General features: G+C 39.2%; 1 protein-coding gene across 8 annotated transcripts in view; it reads left to right on the plus strand.

The window, feature by feature from the left end:
• The window catches only part of ARHGAP45 (Rho GTPase activating protein 45), an 84,699-nt gene that overhangs the window by 52,145 nt on the left and 5,950 nt on the right, over positions 1-26,604 (plus strand). For all 8 annotated transcript variants that reach the window (XM_072111462.1, XM_072111443.1, XM_072111492.1 and 5 more), the window contains 15 exons: positions 14,155-14,298; positions 16,254-16,338; positions 16,434-16,506; positions 17,436-17,508; positions 17,746-17,883; positions 20,915-20,979; positions 22,305-22,415; positions 22,527-22,607; positions 22,699-22,866; positions 23,014-23,151; positions 23,304-23,494; positions 23,586-23,689; positions 24,075-24,155; positions 24,249-24,320; positions 26,251-26,420. In XM_072111462.1, the coding sequence (XP_071967563.1) occupies positions 14,155-14,298; positions 16,254-16,338; positions 16,434-16,506; positions 17,436-17,508; positions 17,746-17,883; positions 20,915-20,979; positions 22,305-22,415; positions 22,527-22,607; positions 22,699-22,866; positions 23,014-23,151; positions 23,304-23,494; positions 23,586-23,689; positions 24,075-24,155; positions 24,249-24,320; positions 26,251-26,420 (1,694 nt within the window). The remainder of the gene's footprint in view (positions 1-14,154; positions 14,299-16,253; positions 16,339-16,433; positions 16,507-17,435; positions 17,509-17,745; positions 17,884-20,914; positions 20,980-22,304; positions 22,416-22,526; positions 22,608-22,698; positions 22,867-23,013; positions 23,152-23,303; positions 23,495-23,585; positions 23,690-24,074; positions 24,156-24,248; positions 24,321-26,250; positions 26,421-26,604) is intronic.

Below are 26,604 nucleotides of genomic sequence, written 5' to 3' on the forward strand. Positions count from 1 at the left end.
AGGTGCAGCACTGGGAACCTAAACCATATATGCAAGTATCCATCACAGATTTAATCCCTCAGAGAGACTGTGACATCTACAGTGGTGGCCAAAAGTATTGGCACCCCTGCAATTCTGTCATATAATACTCATTTTCTTCCAGAAAATTATTGCAATCACACATTCTTTGGTATTAATATCTTCATTTAATTTGCTTGCAATGAAAAAACACAAAAGAGAATGAAAAAAGTCAAATCATTGATCATTTTAAACAAAACTCCAAAAATGGTCCGGTAGCTCAACCTACCACAAAATAACTGCGAGAATAACAATGGAGAATATTTTTTTTCTATTTTGCCTCATATCCTATTTTGTTGTCATGTGACTACCTCAGGTAAATACAGATGCAGGACAGAACTGGCAAGTAAATTGTGTTTTAAAATGAGTCACATCTTAGCAAATGGCTACTTGTTGTGAAGGTAAGATTTATGTGGATGAAGTGAACTGTGTGGACTGAAGTTCTTTGTGCCCTGGAGCAAAAAGCTTTACAATATTGACCTGTTGGGGCATCTATGGAGGTGAAGAAAATTACAGAAGTATAATTTAGAGTTATTTTAGAATTCCATAGTGACTGTGGTGTCAACACCTATTATGTTCAGTTGTTAAAATATCTGTCTGAAGTATGCATACCTTGAGACATTGTTTTAACGTTTACCACGTTCAGCATTAAATCTTCTGATGGCTAGATGTCTGATATCTGGATGATATCATAGCTACTTTGTTACTAATAATATCAACCCTTTAACATATTTTTGCACAATATTTGAGGGCTCTACTATGTATCACAAAGTGGTAGATATTCATGAATCATTTTCATCAAAATGCACCAAATGACTGCTGTTAGTTGTTTGAAAATAATTTATAGCTTTTATAAACCAGGGGAGATCTGGGGTTTGAGCCCCAATGCATGTGTCCCACTCCCCTAAACACACAGTGGCTCGCACCAAATCAGCACTTAATTGCATAAAGCAGGAAAAATCCACACCATCCAACACACCATCCAACATCTAGTGACTGTGGTTGACATTTCCTTATATTGTAGTAAACTTCTCGTTCCCATCTATGCTAATACTGTAATAGTGCAACATAGAGAACACACTGCAAATATAGTACCACACAAATATTGTGTCCCAGTGTTGTTACATGTTGTAAAATGTCCCTCATGTCAAATATTTATATTATGCACAATACCCCCCATAGTAGGCCCCATACTATATAATTTCCTCATTCTAGCACCATACAGCATACTGTCCAGATTGTAGCTCCCACACTGAATCATACATCAATTATTGTGGACCCTTTATACTGTCTCAGTTGTAGCCCATGAAGATTATATAACCCAATTAGCACCACCCTATCCCTAATTATGGCCCTATGGGTACATTTACACAAACGTAATGGGGACCGATGACCAGCTGAACCATTTGCGGCCACGTAACGGTCGCCCATTGACACCTATGGCGCCCCGCACCGTGACCGTGCAAGGTAAAATACAGGACATGTCCGATATTCCACTGTGTTAGGGCGCTGTCCCTGCGTTGCTCTATGGAGAAGCGAGTGGGGAGCAGTGCTCATCCCTAATCCTCTCCAGCACGCTGACATGTGAATGGCCCTTCTAAAGGGGTTGTACGGTAGAGCAGGAAGCTGATGACTCCCTGTTCCCTCATTGTACCTACAATGCAGGGAATATGTCCTGATCAACATCTGCAAAGTTAAAAAATCATAGGGGCATAGCCTAGGTTTGAACATAAATTATGCCAATAGACAGTCTTTAAGCAAAACTACATTGTTTTAACAGGGGGTGCCTTAGTAGGATACTACTCCATTTACATCATAGAAATAACGTGGTATTTGCATGGAATATAGTATTCTTTTATTTAGTTGCAAATAAGCATTGCAATCTACAGAATAAATTGTGAAATTTCAGTTGCAACTGACCTCAGACACAGGAATGTTGTAGGGGGAGAAGGAAGAATGAAGGGCTTGTGATGTATTGGAGAGTTGCATTGAGTACACTGTTTAGGGAGATAAACACCATAAACGCCATTGGTGTTTATCTCCATATGCAGTATAGATGCCACGACTCTCCAATACACCAGTAGCCTCACAGAGGCCCCTTTTTCTTTCATCTTCCAAGCTCGATTGAGACCAAAACGTTGCTATTCATTCTGTGAATTTCCATGCTTATTTGCAGCTAAATAAAAGAATACTATATTTCATGCAATTTTGAGTGCCATGTCACTTCTACAGTTTTCAATGCATAAATCAATAGTGCAGGTGATTAGATTAATCCATTCCTGCATTGCAATGTATACTTGCAATTTGATGCGGTATGGGCTGTAAGGAGAGAATTCACAGGCTGGGCTCTCTCCATAAAGGGCAGATGTCAGCTGGCACTGAGGGCAGCAGTTACCCTGTTACACCTAAACTATGATCACCATTTTTTCTGTTGATAAATACCCCCTGACATTATTGCCACTTAATTATTGCCCTGACAGACTGTAATAGATGATAAGCACAGATACAATGTACTTTGCTACAATTGTATTGTAGTATACTGCATGAGTGATAAGACCCCATTGGGGTCACACACCCTTTGGGATCTGATCACTCTAGGGAACCTTAGAAAAAAAAGAATAAAAAATTTAAAAATTGCAGAAAAAAATGTAAAAAAAAAAAAATAGAAAAACTCAACTTTGTTAAACAGTTTTGTTACACTTTAACCTGTGCCAGTGTCTAATTCTGGATAAATACATTTGTCTAACTTTAGGACTGTCTTTTGCTACTTTGCATTAGAAAGAAAATAGTTCTCAATTTGTAAGTAGAAAAATGTGTTTTGCCCTTTAACAGTGATAATATTGATAAACAAAGCAGAACATTTATGTGACTGAAAATTAGGGGAAGGTTCTGGTTTTCCTTCAGTCACATTTTGTCTTTCTATGTATGGGGTTTGGCACCTTACATTTTGCAATTATAACAACTCTCGTCAAGACTGTTCCCCTCAATGGGTTGTATGTAGTATTTATACAGCTTGCCCATGTGCTTTGAATAGATGAAACAAGACATCTTCACCTCCCCCTATTCCCAAATCAGGCTTCAGCCCCCAGGGTGAGGGGGAAGTGTATTAGAGGAGAAAGGAGGGTGAGAAACAATGTATAAGAGAGGTTAAAAGGGAATGTAGAGTAGTAGACATTGCTAAGTAGGAGGAAAAAGGTCTGGCTGCATATGTTTGTGCCGTCACCTCTGTCCAGTCAATAGCTAGGATTATCCTGGAATATTGGACAGTTACACGTTCTACATCTTCAGCTGAGTGTGGGGCAGGAGCTGCCCTGACGTTATGATCGATTTGAGGGTACTTTCTTGGTGTATACCGAAATGTGCTTGTGTTCCAAAATCCAGTCTATTCTTGAAGAGCCCATCCATGGGGGTCCTAAGTTATTTTCTCCTTTGGAAGGTAAGTTTTTCAGTCTTGGTTAAGTAATTTTAGAAATTTCTAAAAATTGTCATGTAAGTTTATGAGTGTTACACTTTTAGAGATGGTCAGGGTGTATTTTCTCTGTTTACCTTGTAGAAGCTGCTGAGGGTACCTGCTTTTTCCACATGTTCACCTAAGTGACCCTTCATTCATTGACCAATACTGGTTTATGGTGCTGGAGTTAATGAAAGGAACTTTAGCTGCAGGGGTCCTCTGATCTAAGAGAGAAGGCTCAGTGATCAGCAATAATTACTTGCATTCATTCTACTGTCTCTGACACTTCCTAACAACTGCAAATATTGACTACGCTCTTTGTGCTAAACAGGCATTGAAGCAACTCCTGACCAGGACAGGTTTACCAGATATTCAGGTGTAGTGGTTAAGGTGCGCTGAAACCAGCATAGGAAAGATTGCATGGATTTTTTATGTGGGTTTCAGCACAGTAGCATTTTAAAGGGTGCTGTCACATGGTGTGTTCATGGTCTGTTTTTAAACGGACTGTATGTTTATCATGCGTTTGGCTGGTTTTAATCAGTTTCATAGCTGCCTACACTTCTAGAAATTAAAGAAAACCGGTTCAAAGCAGCCAAACGCCTGGTTAACATACAAAATGCATTTAAAAACGTACTGTGGAACAGCATCCTCAGGGCGCGTTCACACGTTCCCGGGAAACGCATGCGATTGATAACCCGATCGCATGCGTTTCTCTGGAAACGCATATGCGATCGCCCCAAACTCCGCCCCCTGTGCGCTAGCGTCGCGTTATGAACGCGACGAAAGCGCAACGTGTGAACGCGCCCTCAGGGTGGTGGCACACGTGGCGTTTTGAACCTTCACAACTAAAAACAGCCTGAAAACGGGTTCAAAACGCTATGTGTGCTACCACCCTAAAAGGTGAGATGTAAAGGGTGGGGACACATAGATGGGATGAGCTATGCAATGTCCACATCAGACCAAGTTAAGACACTAACTGGCTACAGATGGCTGAAACCATTCATGCAACCCAAACCATGTTGCTGCATGTTTTATTTTTTTGTAACATGGGGATGGAATTTCAATCCACTGGTAAACTAATCAGCTGTTGAAAGTGCATGCAGCGCAAACCAGGGAAACAACAACACATTCAGTTTTTCAAGTGTAGCTTTGTGCGAGATTATAAAAACAAATCCTCATTAAGTTACATACATAACTGTGGAAATATGGCTGTATAACTGTGGAAAAATTACACTGTTTCTGTAATTTCTTTGACAAAAAGTTGCTGCTATATATATGAGAAATATGCGAATTAGCCATGAAGTTAAAACCTGCAAACCTGCACAGGAGAGGCAGGACAGAGGATTAGGAGTACTGTGTTGGTACCTGAGGAAATGCAGGGCAGAGACAAGTGAGGGGAATCCTTTCGTTTGTCATTAGGGAAATCCCATCAAATGTCCATATATGTTATATCTGCATCTCTGAGGGTTTCCTCTGACACAAGGTGGGGGGGGGGGGGGATTTATTAAGACTAGTGTTCAGAACCCCCATGCTGCAGTCACATGTCGGAAAGGGGTTAAAGTAGAAAAATGTAAGGTTATGCACTTGGACTATAGAAACCAGAAGTACAATGTTTCTATGTCCTTTACAATCAAATACAGCTGAAAAAGATTTGAGGATAGGGGTAGATGGTAAACTTAACTTTACTGCTGACCACAGCAGATGCTAATAAATCAAATAAAATTATGGGATGTATCAGGAGAGGAATTGATTCTCTTGATCAGGGACAGATTAAGGGTGGCGGAGGCCCCTGTGTGCAAACTGGTGGGGCCCTCCACACAATTGTTGCTAGTAATAAAAATATTCAGCCCCCCGATGCCTATATCCAGCCCCCCTATAATATATACAACCCCCTAGAACAGGGGTGGCTAACCTATGGCAAGAGTGCCAGAGGTGGCACTCAGAGCCCTTTCTGTGGGCACTCAGGCCATCTCCCGAGGTGTTGACACAAGTACATTATTTTGGAAGTCCTCCTGCTGGACCCACCATTCTTCCTGCACAGAGAGACCCTGGGAGAAGCTACAACGAGAGTCTGAATTTGTTCTCCTTCCTTCAACTGTATTGGTGGCCTCAGGGTGCTGATACGATTGAATGATGTGGAAGAATGGTAGCAATAAGTTGCAGCTTAAAATGCCATGTTGGCACTTAACGGTAATCAAGTGGATTTTGGTTTGCAGTTTGGGCACTCTGTCTAAAAGGTTCGCAATTACTGGCCTATAATCTATAGCACGCTATAATAATTATATCCAGACCCCTATAATAAACATATACAGTCCCCTTATATTAACTATATACAGCCTCCCTATTAGAACTATATACAGCCTCTTATTATAACTATACAGTTCCCCTATAATAACTATATACAGTCCCCTATAATAGACTGAAGTCTATGGGGTACAAAGTGTGTTGGGTACCGCCTGGGGAGCCCGACCCAAATATAAGTGGGTGATTCGGGCAGTCATGTCACCACCTGAATTGCCCACATTTGGTGGAAGCCTGCTCTTATAATCCGGCCCTGCTCACAATAATGCACTAGTTTTGTACAAATCACTGGTCAGTCCAGAAATGGAATATTGTGTACAGTTTTGAGCACTAGCGTATAAAAAGGACAAAATATGCAATGTCCCTGAAGGGAATCTGCACATGTTGTGTATTATTAATGGATTTACTGTAGAGCATTTACTCGCTGCAAATCTGCATCAAAATCAAGGAACAGTGTAGTTTGTGGGATATATGACAATCCCTTACATACATTGAGGACAGAATTGTATTCTACAACAAATACGTGACAACACTTATTTCTGTGAATGCCGGTTTTAAAATCGACCTTTACGACGTAAAAACAGCTGTGCAAAAATCAGTGCAATTTATGCATCAGAATCCATCTGGCTGCTCTTGATTATTGCTGGGTAAATCTGGCAGCCATTCCACTGCTGTTCAGTATCCAATTTTGAATTCTGGTAACGGTGAAACCCTAGATAGGACATTGCTGTACTAAATTCGCCAATATGTAATGCATTTAGGTATTTTATGATTTCTGTGTCTTGTTTTAATGCTGTTTTATGCACTGAAGTCACATCATTATAAAAAAAAAACAGTAGAAGGTTGGGGGGGCCATATTCTCTTTTAAGGTCCTGGGATAGTCGTAAACATATGTTTTTGATATGGTGTAGTAGAATAAGACGTGTAACCAATGCGCTTTTCACCCGCATGTACTGAGCATTCTTTTGATGTGCAGAACTTGCATTGCGCTCCGACCCATTGTAATCAATGTATTTTTTCAGACTTGCAATTTTTTTCATTCACACACGCACATTTTTTAACGCACGTTTGAATCTCAGCATGCTCTACTTTGGCAAATCACATGCGTGAAAAATGCATTCTTATCTGTGGGTGAAAAACGCATCGAAAATGCCAAAAGAGTGCACTGAACAAACTCTGACTGAAAACTGATTGAACTCTGATCAGATTCTGACCTGATCTGCAACGCAAGCGTGAAAGAGGCTTAAGGGGACTCAAAAAAGTGCCAGTCAGAGACCCCAAAATTCCTAGTGACGGCCCTGAATGTAAGAGCACATGGCCATTCACATAATGCAAAAGAAAACATGATTATCAGATAAGCCATCTTATGCCATTTTGCTGGCAGGCACACTGACTTGTTTGCTGCTACATGTCCAAAACATGGAAAGCTGCGATACACTAGATTTTCTGGCTTTGAATGAATTGTCCAAAAGATTGAATAGCTTTTCAGTGGAATTGGAAAAGGACTAGCATTCATGCTTATCAGAGACCCTTGGACACTCATTTTGCATTTCTGCTTTTGACTTCCTACAATCCAAAAGCTTTAATTGTTTTTATTTTTCAAAATTAGAGTCATAACTTATTATTTGCAGGTCAATTGCACTTTGTAGTGGCACCACTACACTATTTTACACAACATTTTAGTCTTTTTAAAATCAACACCAAAAATAGTGTGTGTATTACTGTCTACAAAGCATACCTACACTGACCAACAAACAGAAACCATCTGAAAATAATTGGCCATACTGTGGATCAAATGCCTTATTCCTGCAGCACATTGTGTAAATGATAAAGAGTATTATCCTAGCTTGGGCAAGAATCGTATATTCACTGGGATGGGTACCCTATATAATGGTGTTCCTCAACGTCCCTTGTACAACTCCTGCCCTAACAAGGTTAGTTCCAAAGCTGTCCCTGTCCCTGGACGCCCTGCCATAGATAACAAATATATAAATATTACCACAGTTATGGTGCCTGGATCTACGAGTAAGTCTCCCTGGTTTATCATGATGATTTCCTTTATAGGAATGTATAGCTAATTGGTGGTTGAAAAAATTAACTTGCAAAGATGTCTACAATATGCCTACTGCCTTTCCCTATACACAGTTATTACTTTTTAAATGATATATGTAGTATTGCAGAAGAATAGCTATATATATAAAGCAGAGAATAATTTGAGGTCCTCTCTTGTATAACCATTCATAGTTCTAACATAACTCTGCTTCTTTTTCTTTGTTGTATATTGAAACAATCCACGCAGTGTTTGTTGTTCTGTCACGTTTAGGAATTTTAACAATCTAAATATCCCTTTCACATTTCTGTCACCTTTCTCACCCCCATCATTGGTTATGTGTTACAAAGTATGAAAGTGAGTGTTCATTTAGGAATGGGATTGTGCAGTTGCTGTTGTAGTTGTGTTCACCATACTTTGTGATACACTTTTTGCTTCTAGTATGTGAGGTATTCATTCATTTTTTTTTCTTGACTGAAAAAATGTGCATTTACTTCTATATTATTCTGGCTATGTTCTACCACTAATAAACATCAAACACTCTTTGTTATTCCAGAAAATTCCTGTATGACATCAATTGTATGCTGGATATTATGAAAAGGGCCATAGAAAAGTTTATAAAACCAACTCTTACAATATTAGGCTGCATTCACACACCTGTATGGGGGACGTATATACGGCTGACGTATATACGGCCGATATACGTCCCCCATACACTTCTATGGGCTCACGGCGCCCTACGGGAGCGGTATGGTGCAGCACACGTGCGGCACTGTACCACTCCGTAACCGGCAAAAAGATAGGACATGTCCTATCTTTTCCCGTAATGCGGCGCCGGGTGCCATTTATCCCTATGGAGAGGGGCGGGGGTGAGGAGCGCTCTCCCTCTCCTCCTCTCCCCGCGTGCTGCCGTGTGCCCGCCGTGCTATGGTGCGGCGAGCAACGGCAGTGTGCATGTAGCCTTAGACAGATTCTTGAGTGCCAGATTATAGAAATGTCATTGTAAAGTATATGTAAATTTAGCCAAATGAAGATGGTGCCTTTATACTTTATGTAAATTAGATCATAAATGACAATATTTATTTGATTATATATGATAGTAAATTGCTAAAGTGTGCTTAGTATAAGAGAGCTTTATGTACTAAATGTCTTTAGTGTATATCACTTGACTATTAGCTTACATTTTGGGAAGGAAAATTTAGACTTGAGAGAACTAACGGCAAACAGACATTTTTTTCTCCTTCATAAACTATGTAGGGGGGGGGGGGGATTTATTAATCTGTCCATAACAGAGTTCTTTCCTTATTTGCAGTAAAAATCTTTTAAGTCAACTAATAGGAGGTGAAAAGTATGACTAGACAGTCTCAAACTATGACAGATTTTTACTACGTTTTATTAATTCTGTGCTAAATAAGCCCCTATATGTACAGGTTGGATTTGTGTGATTATAGTGTATTCACATTGCAGTGCATGTCACAGGAGTATTTCTTGACATAAACCATGAACAGATGCCACCATATGGGAGTGTAAACACAGTTCCGAAAGTTGCTCAGAGGGTCCTATTTTTTAATAAAAAAGATAACATGCATAAGATGCATAAGATAACATAGTCAACTACAATGGTAATGAAAGTTCATTACTGTATACTGATCCAAGGGAGACTAAAATCTCTTTGCTCCTGTTGGGAAAATCAGTATGTATTATATACACCAGTTTTTTTCTTGGCACAACACTAAATGTACACTTTAAATGCAGTGTGAGTACATTTCGTTTTATGAAAGAAAAGTCCATTTATCTTCGGGGAGGTTAATGTATAATTTCCCTCATGAAAGTAATTTTATTTTAAAGAAAATGATCAGTTGCTGAAGAAACCTTTTTCTTCTATACAGCAATGCAACAGCTCATGTTTCTCTCTTAAGTGTGCAGAACCAGAGCTTAGTGGAAATACACAAATCTGTAAATCTTAAAATGACTATGGGATTAGATTTGGCTACTAAGGCTCTCCTCTCATCAGTGACAGACACAAGTGGTGTCCCGCAGAACCCATTTACTTCTAATAGGGCTATCACCTATGCTGCATACATTTTTTTTCTTTCTTTCTTTTTTTTTGCTGCAAGACCAGGAAAATGTTGGACCCCATTGCATGATAGACTTGAACAGCCCCAGAGGTCCTCTTGACTATTAGTCCCATATGGTTTCTATCACATTGGTCAGGCATTTTTCCAGACAAAGTAAAGCATTATGCTGCAGTGGTTTGTCTGGCATTTTTTTTAAATGATCTGCAACAGCTCAGGTGTGAATATAGCCTTATAGGGTTGATAGGCTTAAATAAGACTATGGTGACTGATTTGGACTGCACATTGAACCAGCACATGCAAAGGACTGTCCAAGATTTCCTTAGGTAGATGCACACTGTAAAGAAAGAAGATTATTTTTAAGTCCCTTGCAAGGCAACTACAGGCAATAGATTAAGGGCCTTAAACTGAGCTTATAGGACTGATCATTTGTTCATTAAACTAAAGTTTGTACCCAATTAAAATGTATTCTTGTAAGTTGTAAAGTAACACAAAGGTTGGAATCCTATTAAATAAATGTTTTACTTATATCTTAAAAAAGAAAGTCAGCACCAAGTTAAGGTGGTCATCCCCCTGCATTTACACCATTACCTATTTTGGCCCACAAACAAAAGAGAAGCAGGTCCCCCACCAATGTCTTATGCAATAAATATATGTATAGAGCTCCAGTAAATTAATTTCACTTCACGTGGAGGCTGACCTTTTTTTTTATTATATTTCATTATTGTAGATATCTTTTCTAGGAATGGTGTTCTTCTGCAGGCATACCAATATCTAGTTGAGAATTGTAGACATTGTAGTGCTAACAACATTAGAGGTGTGGACAAATCATTTGTTTTATTGGTCATCCTGCCCCTTCTCTAATGTCACATGGAAACACCTTTGATAAACCGAATTAACTGTCTACCATAAACCCACACTAACAATATGAGGAATGCTGGGCCAACGAAACTGTAAACCACAGTACAGTATGCCCTTTATGATAGAGTGTTATTTGCAGCAGTTTGGTGAATTTGTATCATTTCCTTCCAAGGTCACTCTTCAACCTGGGCAAAGCAAGTAAAAAAGTTGTCAATGTTTCATTTAATGTGAAATGCCGGTATATGAAAGTGTGTACAGGTAGAATATGAGCAGAACCTCAGTGGCTAGCTTGTCATAGATTGTACTTAAGTGCTTCTTCTGTTCTCCAGATGGTAACTGAATCATCAATCTAAGCTACATAGTTTGTACAAGTCCTTCTTTTTGTTTATTTTGAGACAGACAAAACTTTTGGTTGTTTTTGGTTTCTGAGAACATCTATGAGAAAGTGTTTGTTTTTTCTACAAATATCTATTAATGGGCCACAGACCAGATGAATCTTGTTCAGAATTCCAGTATTGTTCTTTTCATAGTATTCCATCCACTAGATAAGGACTTCCAAGCTGTATTGTTTCAAGCTACATATGGAATGACACAAGGAAATTCCTTACCCCATCCTGGAAAACTTTGAATATTTTCCCAGAATCCTCCTAGTAGAGCATCAATGGCTATAAGACTCCACACGCCTACTCAGCGGGCTTGATTGGCAGTCTCTGTAAGAAAAACTTACTACAAGGAAAACCAGGCTACTATCTTTAAACAGGTTGTGGCACATAAACAGATCTATATAATTTATAATGTAAGGCTCTAAATTATGGTGTATAGCTTACAACTAATTTGAGAAACAAGTTTATTATCTGGTATAGGACTTGAGTCTCATTCAGTAATTCAATTTTTCAGATTCTACACATATCCTGAACATCTAAACTGAACTGTTGTAATGCAGTGGGTGGTAGTTGTTTTTCCATATATCACATTGATAGTTCCTGAAATAAATAGGACACTTTTCATAGATCTTTATAGCAAACAATCAAGACATTATAGAGGTTCTCTAATTGTTTAAAAGAAAAGTAACATTACCTGACTCCCTGCAAGCAAGTCCCGGGGGAAGGGCAGCTCCAACAGTCCAAGTCCCCATCTACTCTCTGTGTCCTCTCCTACTTCACACTACATAGAGCAGCAGAATTTATTCTAAATGGCTATCTATCCTTGATGTCTTATAGCTTGCAGTGACAAGTTAGAAATTCATTCCAAATATTCTGACTTTCTTATTAAATTGGGCTTGCAGAAACCATGAACTAGGACCAGAAACTTCTTTAAGGCTCCCATCGGACATATTGGAAGATAATTTACTGCGGTGGAATTTTAATTGTATAATGTAAAGAAAAATCTGTACACAGATAGAATAACCAGTAAACAAGTGTAAGACTTGGGTATCACATATATTTACCGGTGATAATGTTCTTTAATTTTTAAACTTAAGTAGAAATGTTAAACTTCACAACTACCACAAATGAATATAATTCTATGCTGTTATTGTGTATGTGAGAGACCCTTCTGGTCTGCTTTACAGATGGCAATGTATTGTTGACATTGTCTTGAAATTCCAAAGCAGATTTAGAGGTAAACTAACAAACCACTCATGGAGGAGGACGCTTTTCAAACCCATCTAAATGAATAGCTTATAAGCCCTGGGAGTATGAATTATTTTACATTCATTGTAAAGAATATTAGCCGTTCTGATGTAGTTTTCAGACCTAAAAACAGTATGGATCAATCTGTGCAAGGGCTTACCTTAAAAATGAGCAAATGCCATTCTATAAGACTGTTTTGATCCCCAAAAAACTGGGGCTCATTTACTAAGGGTCGCGCTGCTCACTTTTATCAGACTGTGCCCCCTTTTTGGGCATTACACGCCTTGCACAGGTATTTAAAGGGGGAAACAGGCCGTGCTAAGTTGCGCAGTCGCGCGTGTGCCGGAGAGCTAGGTGACGTCACCGGCTCTCCAGCACTTTAGAATCCGGCGCACGCACTGGCGCGCGCATGGTGCGCTGTGCCCAAGTGCGGTGCGCCGAGTTATAAGTTAATATAACTTATAATTCTGCGATAGGGGCTTTGTTCCCCTAACAAAAAGATGCTTTGGCACAAGCTCACCCTGAGCTGGTTCCATGTATATGTGTATAAACCTACCACTTTTAAGTGGTAGGTTTCCTTTAACAGGTGTTTGCGCTGGGATTTTGCTGCGCGTGATCCTTTTTTGGCGCATTGGCTCTGGCTTGGATTGCAACATCTAGGGGGCATATCGTCAGACATTCCGACTTATTCGGAATTTAACTTTCAAATTGTGTTGCAAGACAATGCACTTACATGCACTGCTAAAAAGATGTTGAACTCTGTCGGACATGAGCGGGGAAACAACACATGCAGGATATCTTCGCACAATGGGGCAGATTTATCAAGTGTCTGAAAGTCAGAATATTTCCAGCTCCCCTTTAAATATTCATGATCACTGGTAAAATGAAAGCTGAGCTGTGATTGGTTGCCATAGGCAACTTGAAATATTCTGACTTTCAGACACTTGATAAATCTGCCCAAATCTTGGTGAATCGGGGCACAGTGCACTATCGTCGGACAATGCACTTTCTGTGAACTCCAGAGGCCAGGTATGTAAATGTGCCCCACTGTCGAGTATATTTCCCTACTATTTTACAGAGTGCCTTAATTCACGAGTGGTTAACAACCCCATAAACATGTGAAGAATTAATTCCATCGTAGAAAAAAAAAAGTTTATTATTGTGTTGCACCTGCACTACATTATCCAGTGTATTATTAGTTTTATACTAATGAATGTGTACATGTAATAGTATGAGATTAAAGGGAGATTTGGAACATCTTTTGTGGAACCAGATTAGAGGGCTGTTTCAGTTCTTGTTTTCAGTTCTTGTGTAGATTACATCTAACCCATAAGAGATTCTGATAAAGCAATACTCCCCCACCCCATCCCCATTACCTTGTTACTTGAAGATTTTGATTCACTCTCTGTAGGGGAATCTGATGCTTCACATATAAGTTACTGCTTAAAGTTATTGTGAAAAAAACTAGGTTTGGAGAATCCTTAATGATCAGTTACAATGAAAGAGTTAAACCTGTTCTGTGTGTTTGACCACCCGGGTTTGGCTCACAAAACCTAATGCAAAAAACAGAGGTATTAACCCGCCCTTATATACCAAATCTTTACAGCACTTTATGGTATCCATATGGATTTAATTTTTTTAGATTTTATTATTTTTTAGAACAATGTGTTTATATTACAATATGGTTTACCATCAGAGACCTTATGTTTGGTGTTTTCTGATTCACAGAGTTAAAAGAGCCCCGGCGGCCACTGGCACATGAATGCCTTGGAGAAGCACTGAGACTTCTCCGCCAAGTGATCAACAAATATCCCTTGCTCAATACAGTGGAGACTTTGACTGCGGCTGGGACTCTTATCTCCAAGGTTAAAGGTAAGTAATGACCCGAGCTATTACAAGGTAAACTACTCTAAATCCTTAATATTAAACATTGACATCCCAGATACTACCCATGATAAAATAGCAGATGATTTTCCATATGTGTGGGCCAAAGGAGAAATTCCTTATCTGGGAATTAATCTTAACCGTAATAAACTAGCTATCACTAAGTGCAACCAGCTTATTACCCAAATACAGAAAGATTTTCAAAACGTTTCCACTTATCCAATTGATCCAACTAATCCTACCAAAAATTCTTTACTATTTCTGTAATTTACCTATCCCCACCTCCGCCACAATTTTAGACCAAATCAAAGATTGGTAGATCCCTCATACCTACAAACATTGGGTAAGAATGGAGACAGAAATATTACACCAACTAAACATGAATCCCTTCCTATGACAAGTTGCCATGACAAACAAAATTTCTAAATGCCTTTTCGCCCACAATTAAAGCAGGATTACAGTTGTGGGTCAAGAAACACCCCATTAGAGTATTAATCCCAATAATTAATAATTAATAATTATCGTACTCTGACTTCCCATGGAAAGTATCCAGAAACTGATGCCCAAGATTGTCTTCTCAAACTGGGTGTCATTAGGCTTCCATAATTTATGAGTACAAATAATTAATTGAATACTTATAAGTAAATATAAAATTCCTAGAGAGGATTTCTTCAAATATCTTATATTGAGGGAAACCATGCATTAACTAAATCTAAACACAAATACAACAAAAACTCTATATGGTACTTTCTTCGCAAATACAGAGCTTCACAATAAGGCTTTTAAGCAGAGGGTACAAAGAAATCCTATCACTGACACACTATGGAAACTCCCATTCCAATTGAAAGGGGAAAATGAACTGGATATGGAATTTGATGAAAATGCATGGAGATATGCCCTACCCACCACTTCCAAAACCGCCTAAAAACATCAAGAAAACTGATATATAGATGGTACCTCACACCATATAGATTGTCTCTTTTGTACACACATAGGATATATCTTTGTCGGAGATGCAACAAAGATATAAGTTCCTATTACATGTATGGTGGACCTGTAGTCAAGTGCAAACCCTCTGGAGATCAGTCCACATAAAACTTACAGAAATTATACCCAACTATATACCTTGGGGCCCAGAAGTAGCCCTACTATCCCTGGGACTAGAAAACCTTCCTATTTCTCATCTCACTTTACTCTCCCATATACTTAACTGCACGAGAAACTTAATAGCCAAATATTGGAACGCAACCACTCTACCTTCTATTCATCAGGTGATAGGTCACATTTAGTAAGGGCTTTTTCTGCACTTTATTGGGACTTTGTACATTCTTCTGGCGGGAAACGGCTTTCAGCGATATTGAATAAGTGTCTGCACTGCTATTGTGTCACACACAACCCTTTTTCGGTGCAGCTGCGCTTGCCTCCATGCAACACAAATTAGGGGGCCTGCCGTCGATCCGACTGAGTTGGACGAGCGCCGTATTTAACTTTCAAATCTATGCACCCAGCGTTATACACAGAAATAACCGTTTTTGTGCATTTTTTCCGACTTCCTAAGTAATTGGTGCCCCACCCTCTGTTGTCCACAACAGCTACACCATGTAATCCCTGCTACAAATCACAAAGAGAACAAATCTATATTTACAAAGAAGTGGGTGGACTGGATAAACTATGTCTCCACGCATCTCATACAATGCATATTCCTCTTTGTTATATATCCTGTACCATACCTGAATATATATTTTTACTGTATAACAACTGACACCTGTTATTTAAAGTTTGTATGTTAATTTATATGTTAACATTGGATATGCAATGAATCCACATATCAGCATTCATTGTGTTTCACTTACTTCATGACATACAATGTGTACAGTCTATCTATTCCTTCTATATGTTGCTTAATGGAGCATTATTACTTGTTATACGTTTTATCTGCACAGGATTCCACTATGAAACAAGCATTGAAAATGAGAAGCGAGATTTTGAGAAGGCTCTGGAAAGCATGGCAGTGTGCTTCAGCAGCACGTAAGTGATAACAATGACAAATGCTAGGACATATATTACTTTGGGCTTCACAAATTGTCCATTTAAGTGTGACTTACGGTGTATGTTTCCCTTAGAATATCAGAATTCCTTATGGGCGAAGTGGACAGCAGCACCTTGTTATCCCTTCCACTTGGGGACCAGAGTCAGGTAAGATATTTTGGCCTAGTGGCTGCTGTGGCTATGCACCTGGCTTCTTTTGTATGTTTTCTGCTTCTTACTTTTCCTATAGTGAAAAATAGAAAAGGACACGGGCGGCGCCCCTAGTGCAATAAGAAACTTGAGAGTGAAGTATTAGAGGGTATCTGCTCACCTGGTGACACCTTGTGTCTTAAGCGTCTAGAGTAGATACTTTTTGTTCTCCAGTGGTTGTGGGTGGGGTGTGCTGCGTCTTCCCGGAGTCCAGTACAGAGGTAGTGCCGGATAGGGAATCACAGGGATGTGACCTTTTATTCTACAAAAAAATAATACCTTGAACCATGAACTATACTACCTTGTCGGATTTTACTCAATTGGGGCAGCGCGTCTTGCCAACCCAGGTTTTTCAAACCTGTACATCCCTGTGTTTTCCTATAGTGAGCATGTATCTGAAAGCCTATACACAGCATAATGATAGGGAAAGCAGGGTAAAAATTAACTCTTCCCATACCTAAATCTTAGACTATATAGGGACTGTCTGCAATGAGTTATGCCTTGGGGAACATTATCAGGCTCCTTTAACTCTCAGTTGTCAGTGAAGTACAGGACCAAAAGCTGATATACACAAACTGCTAAAATAAGGCAGGGGAAAAAAGGGGCATTTTACAAAGTTATTATCATCTGCATTGTTGATGTATTCAGTTTTGCTTAAAGTATAGTTATATGTTAAGAATAAAATGTTTTGTATCTCACACAGGCAGGAGTGGAGTGCAGTAGGCAGAGGGTTATTAATGTATCTCCACAGTTTACTTGTCACGCTTTAATCTAACTCTTTACATTTGCCATCCAAGATTTGTGTAGACTTCCTAAATTTAATTTGCAATTATCCCTTTCATATTATTATTATTATTATTGTAATTTGTATCCCTTTTTCCCAACAGTCCATGGAAAGCTTATATGGTGGCCTAGCTGGTAGTGAAAGCACCCTCTCCAGTGCAGAGTATGTGGATACTGGTAAGACACATTATTCATTAGGGATATCCCTTTTCTATACAGTATCCTTTCCCTGGGTTTCTTTGTTTATTGATAAACGCTAATCAAAAACTTATTACCAAAAATTTCATTAACAGAAAGTGTAAACTAAAATGGTTCAAGAAGATTACCTTCTGCTCCATTTGTTGAAGCTTCATTTGATATCAACATGACATCAACCGTATAATTTGACTGGCTTTTACCATTTTGTAAATTTAGGAAGCCCTTTAGGTGATGATGTGGATGTAATCTTACAGAGGAGTGAAGGAGGAGTACGAGCTGCTTTTTTTTATGCAAAAAACTTAGCAAAATATATGAAAGATGTGACAAGTTACATAGAGAAAAGAACTGTTTTGGGTAAGTTTCAATGTAACACTTATATTAATATTTTATGTATCTGTTTTTATAACTTTTGAGTTTTTTTGTGTAGCCCAAGAGTGTTTTGTGCTCCATGTGATTTTCTGACCAATACCAATTTATGGATGGATAGATAAATAAATAATTATAAGAAAAAATGCACTACTCCAACCATGAATCCAACCATGAATTCAGTGTTAAGAAGCCTAAACGTAGCCATAGAATAAAGCACCTGTTTTTCACTGGATTCGTGGTACTGCCTTTTTCTTATTTTTAGATACATGAAGTATAGCCTGTCTCCGTTGGCTTTCACTCCACAATAATATTATACTCATCTGCTGTGTATTTAACTTTTTATAGATATCAGTGAGAAAAATGGTAGCAACAACCGTATCCATGCGACGTTTTAGCTTACAGTAGACCAGTGGTTCTCAACCTTTCTAATGCTGTGACCCCGCAATACAGTTCCTCATCTTGCGGTGACCCCAAACCATGTACAAGAATATTGTATTTGTGCCAAAAATGCAATAAAATCGTGGCTCCGATGGCTTTAGGCGACCCCTGTTTTTGGGTCATTCGACCACCGCCGGGGTCGCGACCCACAGGTTGAGAACCACTGCAGTAGACTTTTTCAAGCATCTACTGTAAGCCGAAAAGTCACATCTAAAACCTTTCTTCACTTGAGATGGCTGTTGGAGTACTGCTATTTATCTCATTGATATTTTTGGTGAACTTGCTGCCAAGCCCTTTTGTAGCATGCATTTGTTTATTATCTTTTTGTCAGATGACCCTATGTTTGCTGCTAGATAGCCAGGTAACAAGTCTACAAATGCTGCAACAATTAGCAGATATATTTTATTAGCTATCGTTGAGGTGCGTAATAAAAATAAAGGAATTATTATTATTCAAACTTAAAGAGTTATTCTCATTTCAGCAAACTGGTGTTATTGTTTTGTATAATAAAAAGTTATACAATTTTCAAATATACTTTCTGTATCAATTCCTCGCGGTTGTCTAGATCTCTGCTTGCTGTCCTGCTACAGAAAGATTCTATGTTAACTTCCAGTGTACAGAAATCTGACCATGGTCACACAGGTGCACGGAAGTAAACATAGAAGCTTCCTATAGAAAGACAGCAAGCAGAGATCTAGAAAACTGTTACCAATTGATATTGAGAGTATATTTAAAAACTGCACAACTTTTCATTAATAAAAACAATAACATTTATTTGCTGAAATGGGAATACCCCTTTCACTTTAGTACAGACAAGGTCCACAGGAACTTTCATTTCATTAAAGGGGTATTCCAGGAATCAGCATAATTCATATGCAAATGCATACTCAAAATATAAGCTAATGTGTAATTAGTTGTTATTTAAAATTTTGCTCCCCTTAGCAGAAAATGCTGGTGACATAGACTGTAATGAAGAATTAAAATGCTACCGGCCCTTTAATCAGTCCGTTAATTTCCTCCACGCGGTCCGTTGCAGGACAGAAGATGGCTGCTGGTCACATGTTCTGTACCTGTCTGGGCAGGTCATGTGAGCACCACTACGTTTGGCTGTAGTCGGTTGGTTGCAGTACATCCAGTATGGCCAGTGTTGTGGTGATGGCAGTTACACATCATTACTATGGTAACAGAGCAAGAAAACCTGTTACATCATCACTGGGAGCAGAGCATAAGTGGTAGGAGGAGTTACTGAGAACTAAAGGATCATGGGACTTGTATTTTCCAGTGGCGGACATCTTTGTGATAACTCCACCTACTTTAGAGAGGACATAAAATGTTGTGAATCATAAAATCAAACTATTTATGCTCCGTTTTGTGACTAATGACATTGAGTATTGTTGTATTCATTTATTTGTATCATCATGGGTTTTTGTGTCAGACATTCATATTCCCGGAATGCCCCTTTAAGTTGTGCCAGAAAAGCAGATCACATGGAGGAACAGGAACAGGGGACATGGCAATTACAATTCCCAGACATACTGCTAATGCCGAAAGGTGGCTACATAAATAGCCCTCATCCTTGTTGATGCTATTAAAGAAATTGTAGGTGCTGCTTACTTTAGACACAATAGGCATGGAACAATATGAAGGAAAAGGAGCCATGGAATTCTGTATTAAAAGTAGGAAAATCATGCTGCAACACCTAAGTAGGCAATACGTGGCTTCTATAGTTACTTATTTTAATAGTTGTGCTTGTTTATCTTCTTCTTTGTATATGTCATCTATATTAAATTGGCCAAATTAAAAATGTGTAGGGATTTAGGGCCCTCTAGAGGCTTATATAGGGTATAGACACATGGTAAGGTTGCTATTTGAGGAGAACCACGGAAGTATATTGTCAGGACTGTACTCGCCTATTGAGAATTGACATTTCGGACTTAAATTAAAGACACTGCACTGCTTACCAGCTTCCTTGCTTTGCTGTGCTAGGCAGACAGCTGATTATTTGCACAGAATATTTTATTGTATAATTGTATGTCTAATAACAATGGGGGTCATTTACTAAGGGCCCGATTCGCGTTTTCCCGGCGTGTTACCAGAATATTTCCGATTTATGCCGATTTTCCCTGTATTGCCCCGGGATTTTGGCGCACGCGATCGGATTGTGGCGCATCGGCGCTGGCATGCACGTGACGGAAATCGGGGGTGTGGCCGAACGAAAACCCAATGTATTTGGGAAAAACCACCGCATTGAAAAAAAAAAAGTGTCGCGGGACTTGCGCTTACCTTCACTAGGAATAGGCTGGTGAACTTCAGCACAGCAGCACCACCTGGTGGACGTCGGAGGAACTACCTTAGTGAATCCCGGCCGGACCCGAATCCACCGCAGAGAACGCGCCGCTGGATAGCGAATGGACCGGGTAAGTAAATCTGCCCCAATGTGTCTCCTGTGTCATTTCATTGTGTGGTTCTATTTATCACACCATAATTTCTAATTCCACATAATTTGACAGTTTTGTCATCATAATATGGCTTTATGTTCTTTTAAAATACAAAACTTTTTATGTCCGATTTGTTGCAGAGATGGAATATGCCAAAGGGCTCCAGAAACTTGTCAATACATCAAAAAGTGCCTTGACTCAAGAGGTAAAATCTTACGATATGATACAATACAACTTTATTATTCTTTATTATTATTTTGTACATAGTGTTCCGGCGATTGTTGCATTGTTAGAGACAGGCTTGACATATCCATAAATACACTACGAGAGGCATGTCCTTACATGTTGCTAGTTCCTTAATTGCATAGAAGCATAGCTACAGAACATTGCGATACAGCACAATCAAGGTTACATGACCACATTACATATGGGGAAAATATACTAGTTACAATAACAAATAGACCCAGGCTAGACAGCCATGTATAGGGGTTACTAGAGTAGGGGTGTAGTGTGAATGCAGTGTTAAGGTCATCAAAAGTACATGCTTTTTTCCTAATGTGGTTTTTACCGGCACCAGGCTCCACCATTGATTATTACATTTTCAGTATTTCACTCCATATTTGCTGATGCAGTTTTGCACCCTGCAGGTGCATGTACATGTAAAGGTTAAAAACGAAAAAAAATGAAAATAAGGGTGTGGAATAAAATAACGGGGAAAGTTTAAAGGCTAAATGGTACCCACCCTTTTAATTAATTTCTGGTCTTGCCTTAACCCCTTCAGGACCGTTTTTGACCTCCAGGACAGACCCATTTTTCAAATCTGCCCTGTGTCACTTTGGAACGCTGTAACATATCCAGCTGTAATATACAGCTGACACCCACTACTTCTAGTGCCGCTCTATTTGTGAGCCGATTCCAGAAGCAGGACGAGATAGAATGTCCTGGTGCGGGAAGGGGTTAAAGAAAACCTACCATCAAAATCAAACATCATAGATCCAGGCTTTAGATTTGTGCTGCAAATTCACAGACTTTTACAATGAGAAGAACATGTCTTACCCAACCCCCTGTACTCTCCCTCCTCCCTCTACCTGTGTAATCTAGCAGAAACAGGAAGCACGGGGGGGGGGGGGAAGACCTGCTCTGCTCATTGTAACAGCCTGTAAAGTGACAGCACTGAGCCACTCTTCAGGCTCATTAGCAAAATTATAAAAGTTGATTTTAGAAGGAAGGAGGCCACAAGCAAAAAAAAATCTAAGAAGATTGCTATAGTGTCTTGGAATAAATGTCCCTTGTTTATCATACTTGATTTTAATGGTAGATTTTGTTTATAGAGGACCTGTCAGGTCGATTTGGGACCCTAAAACAACGGACCTGTTGTTTAGTGTCCCAAATAAACCTTAATGACGTCTTTACATGGAAAAAATAAACATTTATCCCTTCATTTCATGAGGAAATGAAGAGATGTGATTTCTAATCATACAAATTTCATGTATAAGTAGCTATATCTAAAATCTGTATTTCCTCTCTCAGCCATACATGCCTTTCCAGTCCATTTATTCTGTAGCTTTGGAGCAGGATCAGGACCATGCACATGGTGTTCTGCACACAGCATTGACACTGCAGCAGCAAACTTTCTTGCAGGTAAGTATTTTAGAAAGCTTCTGAATCGTGACAGATAATAATGGCAATATATATAATACATATACAGTATATTATACATTTCACGCTTTAAATATCTTATTCTCTCTAAAGCCAGTGAACATGCGCCGCTTGGAACACGAGAAACGCAGGAAAGAGCTGAAGGAGCAGTGGCAGAGAGCCCAACGCAAATTGGTAGGACAATTTTCCAGCAATAGACATATTGAGATTATATCTCAAACTTTACACCTCTTTTAATTCTTTTTTTTTTGGAATATGTTTTCAGTTAGAGGCAGAAACTAACCTGCGGAAGGCAAAGCAGATATACATGCAGCGCAGTGAAGAGCATGAGAAAGCTCAGTACAACGCAGCTCGTGCTGAAGAGGAGCAGAGTCACAGTGGAACCAAATCTATTGACAAGAAAAGGAGGGCTGAGGAAGAAGCAAAAAACAGGGTCAGTAAGAGATAAAGGACCGGAAAAAAAATGCTTGTCGGCAGTCCTATGGGATGGCGCTCACATAGATACCCCCACCATATAAATTTTTATTGAATATATGTAAATGTGTAATACCCCTCCCAATACCCTATTTTTCTCTCATAGGCTGAAGAAGCAATGGCAACCTACAGAACTTGCATTGCAGATGCAAAGACACAAAAACAGGAACTGGAGGATGTGAAAGTCAATGTTCTCCGGCAGCTGCAGGAGCTCATCAAACAAACTGACCAGATCCTACGCTCGGTACAAGAAAACAATATATATATTTTTTAATTCTAGCATTTTGATCTCATTCTGAGTGTTATGTACTTGTAGTAAAACGAACATCTTATCTGTACTGTCAACTGTTGTTGTTTAGTAGAATCCTCTGACTGATGTGTTCTCTGTCTCTCCAGGCCACCATCTCATATTATCAGAGCATGCACATGGAAACAGCACCGTTACCAGTTGGTTTTCAGACATTATGTGAGAGCAGCAAATTGTACGACTTGGGACAGCAGTATGCATCATATGTTAGACAACTTGGAGCTGGAACAGAGCCTGATATTTCATATGACTTCCAGCCATACACACCACAGATATCATTGTATGAAACTTTATAAATGTTCGTTAACATTTTAGAATACTTCACAATGTGGGTTTTAAATAATTTTCTAAGATTGTTTTTGTATGTCTAGGTCACCATGCATCAGAAACAGAAAGTCAAGTTTAAGTTCAAAAGATTTTCCATCAACAGATAATAAAGATATTACAGGAGAGGAAAGGTCTGTCGAGAGGAGAGGTGAGAACAATGTACTAAAACATTTTACAAGTGTTTTTGGCAATACATGGGCCACAGAGTTATCCTCATTCCCCCATTTTGTGATACTATTGTGTGACAGTAGAATTATATAGGGTAACTGGTAAAATGCATAAAATGTCTTTGCACTTTATGTGTTCTCTGCCCTGCCAATGATCTAAGACTAAGATCCTAAAACTAAGACTAAGATTTTAATATCAACCTCACTCCCATTTTCAAGAATTCTCGTAAACAGAATCCTTGTAAACAGTTTAATCACGTTGTGTATTTAATTACAAGCAGAAAATAGATGTATATTCCAGTGCACAGTAGACTATACTCACACTCCTTCAAGTGAATTGAATTTAACCATTGCTTGTTTTATTAGGAGGAAAAGGTCATCAAGTACATAAGTCATGGCCTAGTGCTTTGACTGAAGTAGATCTAACTGGAAGTAAGGATTCAGCAGGTACTGATATAAAATACTGATATATATGAATACATTCAAACAGAAAACATTCTTTAAGAAGTAATGTTACATCTGTGTTTTATGCATACATAGGTTTTACAGAAACCCTCATCCAAACCGGTTCACCCAGAGATGAAAACAAAAGACTGGCTTCACTAGAGCAAGGTTAGTGGATAGAGGATAACAATTAAACACGGGGCTACACCTCTAAACCCCACTCCTATTTAAAAGAAGTATGAAAAGCACAAATTATGATTTAAAAAAAAAAAAAAAAAATCATTCATTTTATACTTTTTACTCCAAAATCTGGGCTGTTTACAATTTTGTTTTCCACTGATTGTTGATGGAATCACTGTAATTTCTATTAGGTCAAGTCAACTCTTTTTATATATTACCTTTATTGCTAAAATGACAATGAATTTTATATATATACTGGTGTGTATATATATATATATATATATATATATATATATATATATATATATATATACACTCACCGGCCACTTTATTAGGTACACCATGCTAGTAACGGGTTGGACCCCCTTTTGCCTTCAGAACTGCCTCAATTCTTCGTGGCATAGATTCAACTAGGTGCTGGAAGCATTCCTCAGAGATTTTGGTCCATATTGACATGATGGCATCACACAGTTGCCGCAGATTTGTCGGCTGCACATCCATGATGCGAATCTCCCGTTCCACCACATCCCAAAGATGCTCTATTGGATTGAGATCTGGTGACTGTGGAGGCCATTTGAGTACAGCGAACTCATTGTCATGTTCAGGGAACCAGTCTGAGATGATTCCAGCTTTATGACATGGCGCATTATCCTGCTGAAAGTAGCCATCAGATGTTGGGTACATTGTGGTCATAAAGGGATGGACATGGTCAGCAACAATACTCAGGTAGGCTGTGGCGTTGCAACGATGCTCAATTGGTACCAAGGGGCCCAAAGAGTGACAAGAAAATATTCTCCACATCATGACACCACCACCACCAGCATGAACCGTTGATACAAGGCAGGATGGATCCATGCTTTCATGTTGTTGACACCAAATTCTGACCCTACCATCCGAATGTCGCAGCAGAAATCAAGACTCATCAGACCAAGCAACGTTTTTCCAATCTTCTACTGTCCAATTTCGATGAGCTTGTGCAAATTGTAGCCTCAGTTTCCTGTTCTTAGCTGAAAGGAGTGGCACCCGGTGTGTTCTTCTGCTGCTGTAGCCCATCTGCCTCAAAGTTCGACGTACTGTGCATTCAGAGATGCTCTTCTGCCTACCTTGGCTGTAACGGGTGGCGATTTGAGTCACTGTTGCCTTTCTATCAGCTCGAACCAGTCTGTCCATTCTCCTCTGACCTCTGGCATCAACAAGGCATTTCCGCCCACAGAACTGCCGCTCACTGGATGTTTTTTCTTTTTCGGACCATTCTCTGTAAACCCTAGAGATGGTTGTGCGTGAAAATCCCAGTAGATCAGCAGTTTCTGAAATACTCAGACCAGCCCTTCTGGCACCAACAACCATGCCACGTTCAAAGGCACTCAAATCACCTTTCTTCCCCATACTGATGCTCGGTTTGAACTGCAGGAGATTGTCTTGACCATGTCTACATGCCTAAATGAGTTGCCGCCATGTGATTGGCTGATTAGAAATTAAGTTTTAACGAGCAGTTGGACTGGTGTACCTAATAAAGTGGCCGTTGAGTATATATATATATATATATATATATATATATACAGTACTGTATTTATCTATAGAAAACAATAAAGAAGGAAAATGGCCCACATCGAATAACAAAACATCCCCCAAATTCCCCCCCAAACCCCAACAAAACAGTGAAGCGATGGGGAGACAGATCGATAGATTCGAGGAACCAAAGATGTAACATAAAGTACAAAAAGAATGTACAAAGTATTAAAGGAAATTGGCCTCATAGGGTATCACGTAGGCTTCTATCACTTCTTTATCAGCAGAACACCAAGGGCTCAGGGCAGCCCCTATGTGTGTAGACTATATTTTCATAGTATAGAATCAGGATACTGAGGGAGGGCGATCTTAAAATTTTAATTTTTGTTGCCCCTTTTTTTCTTTTTAGATATAAATGGATTGCCTTCTTCCTTGGATTTACCGCTCTCCAGTGGTCCATTCCGTAATGTTGGATTATCTCGGGCAGCTCGGACTCATAGGCTACGCAAATTGCGGACACCAAGCAAATGCCGGGAGTGTAACAGTTATGTGTACTTCCAAGGAGCAGAATGTGAAGAGGTAAAGGGGAGATAGGTTTAAACATTGAATGAGAATTATTTTCCATGTAAGTGGACAATTTTTAAAGTTATTTTACTTAAATACAGTGTCGTTACAAAAAGCCTCATGAAGTGTTCCCAACGATAACAGCTATTCATGGGTAGACCTCATTTCATCATCTAGTCCTTAGTCAAGCCCGTATAGA

Source organism: Engystomops pustulosus, chromosome 1 (assembly GCF_040894005.1).
Source record: "Engystomops pustulosus chromosome 1, aEngPut4.maternal, whole genome shotgun sequence".
Classification (NCBI taxonomy): Eukaryota; Metazoa; Chordata; class Amphibia; order Anura; family Leptodactylidae; genus Engystomops; species Engystomops pustulosus.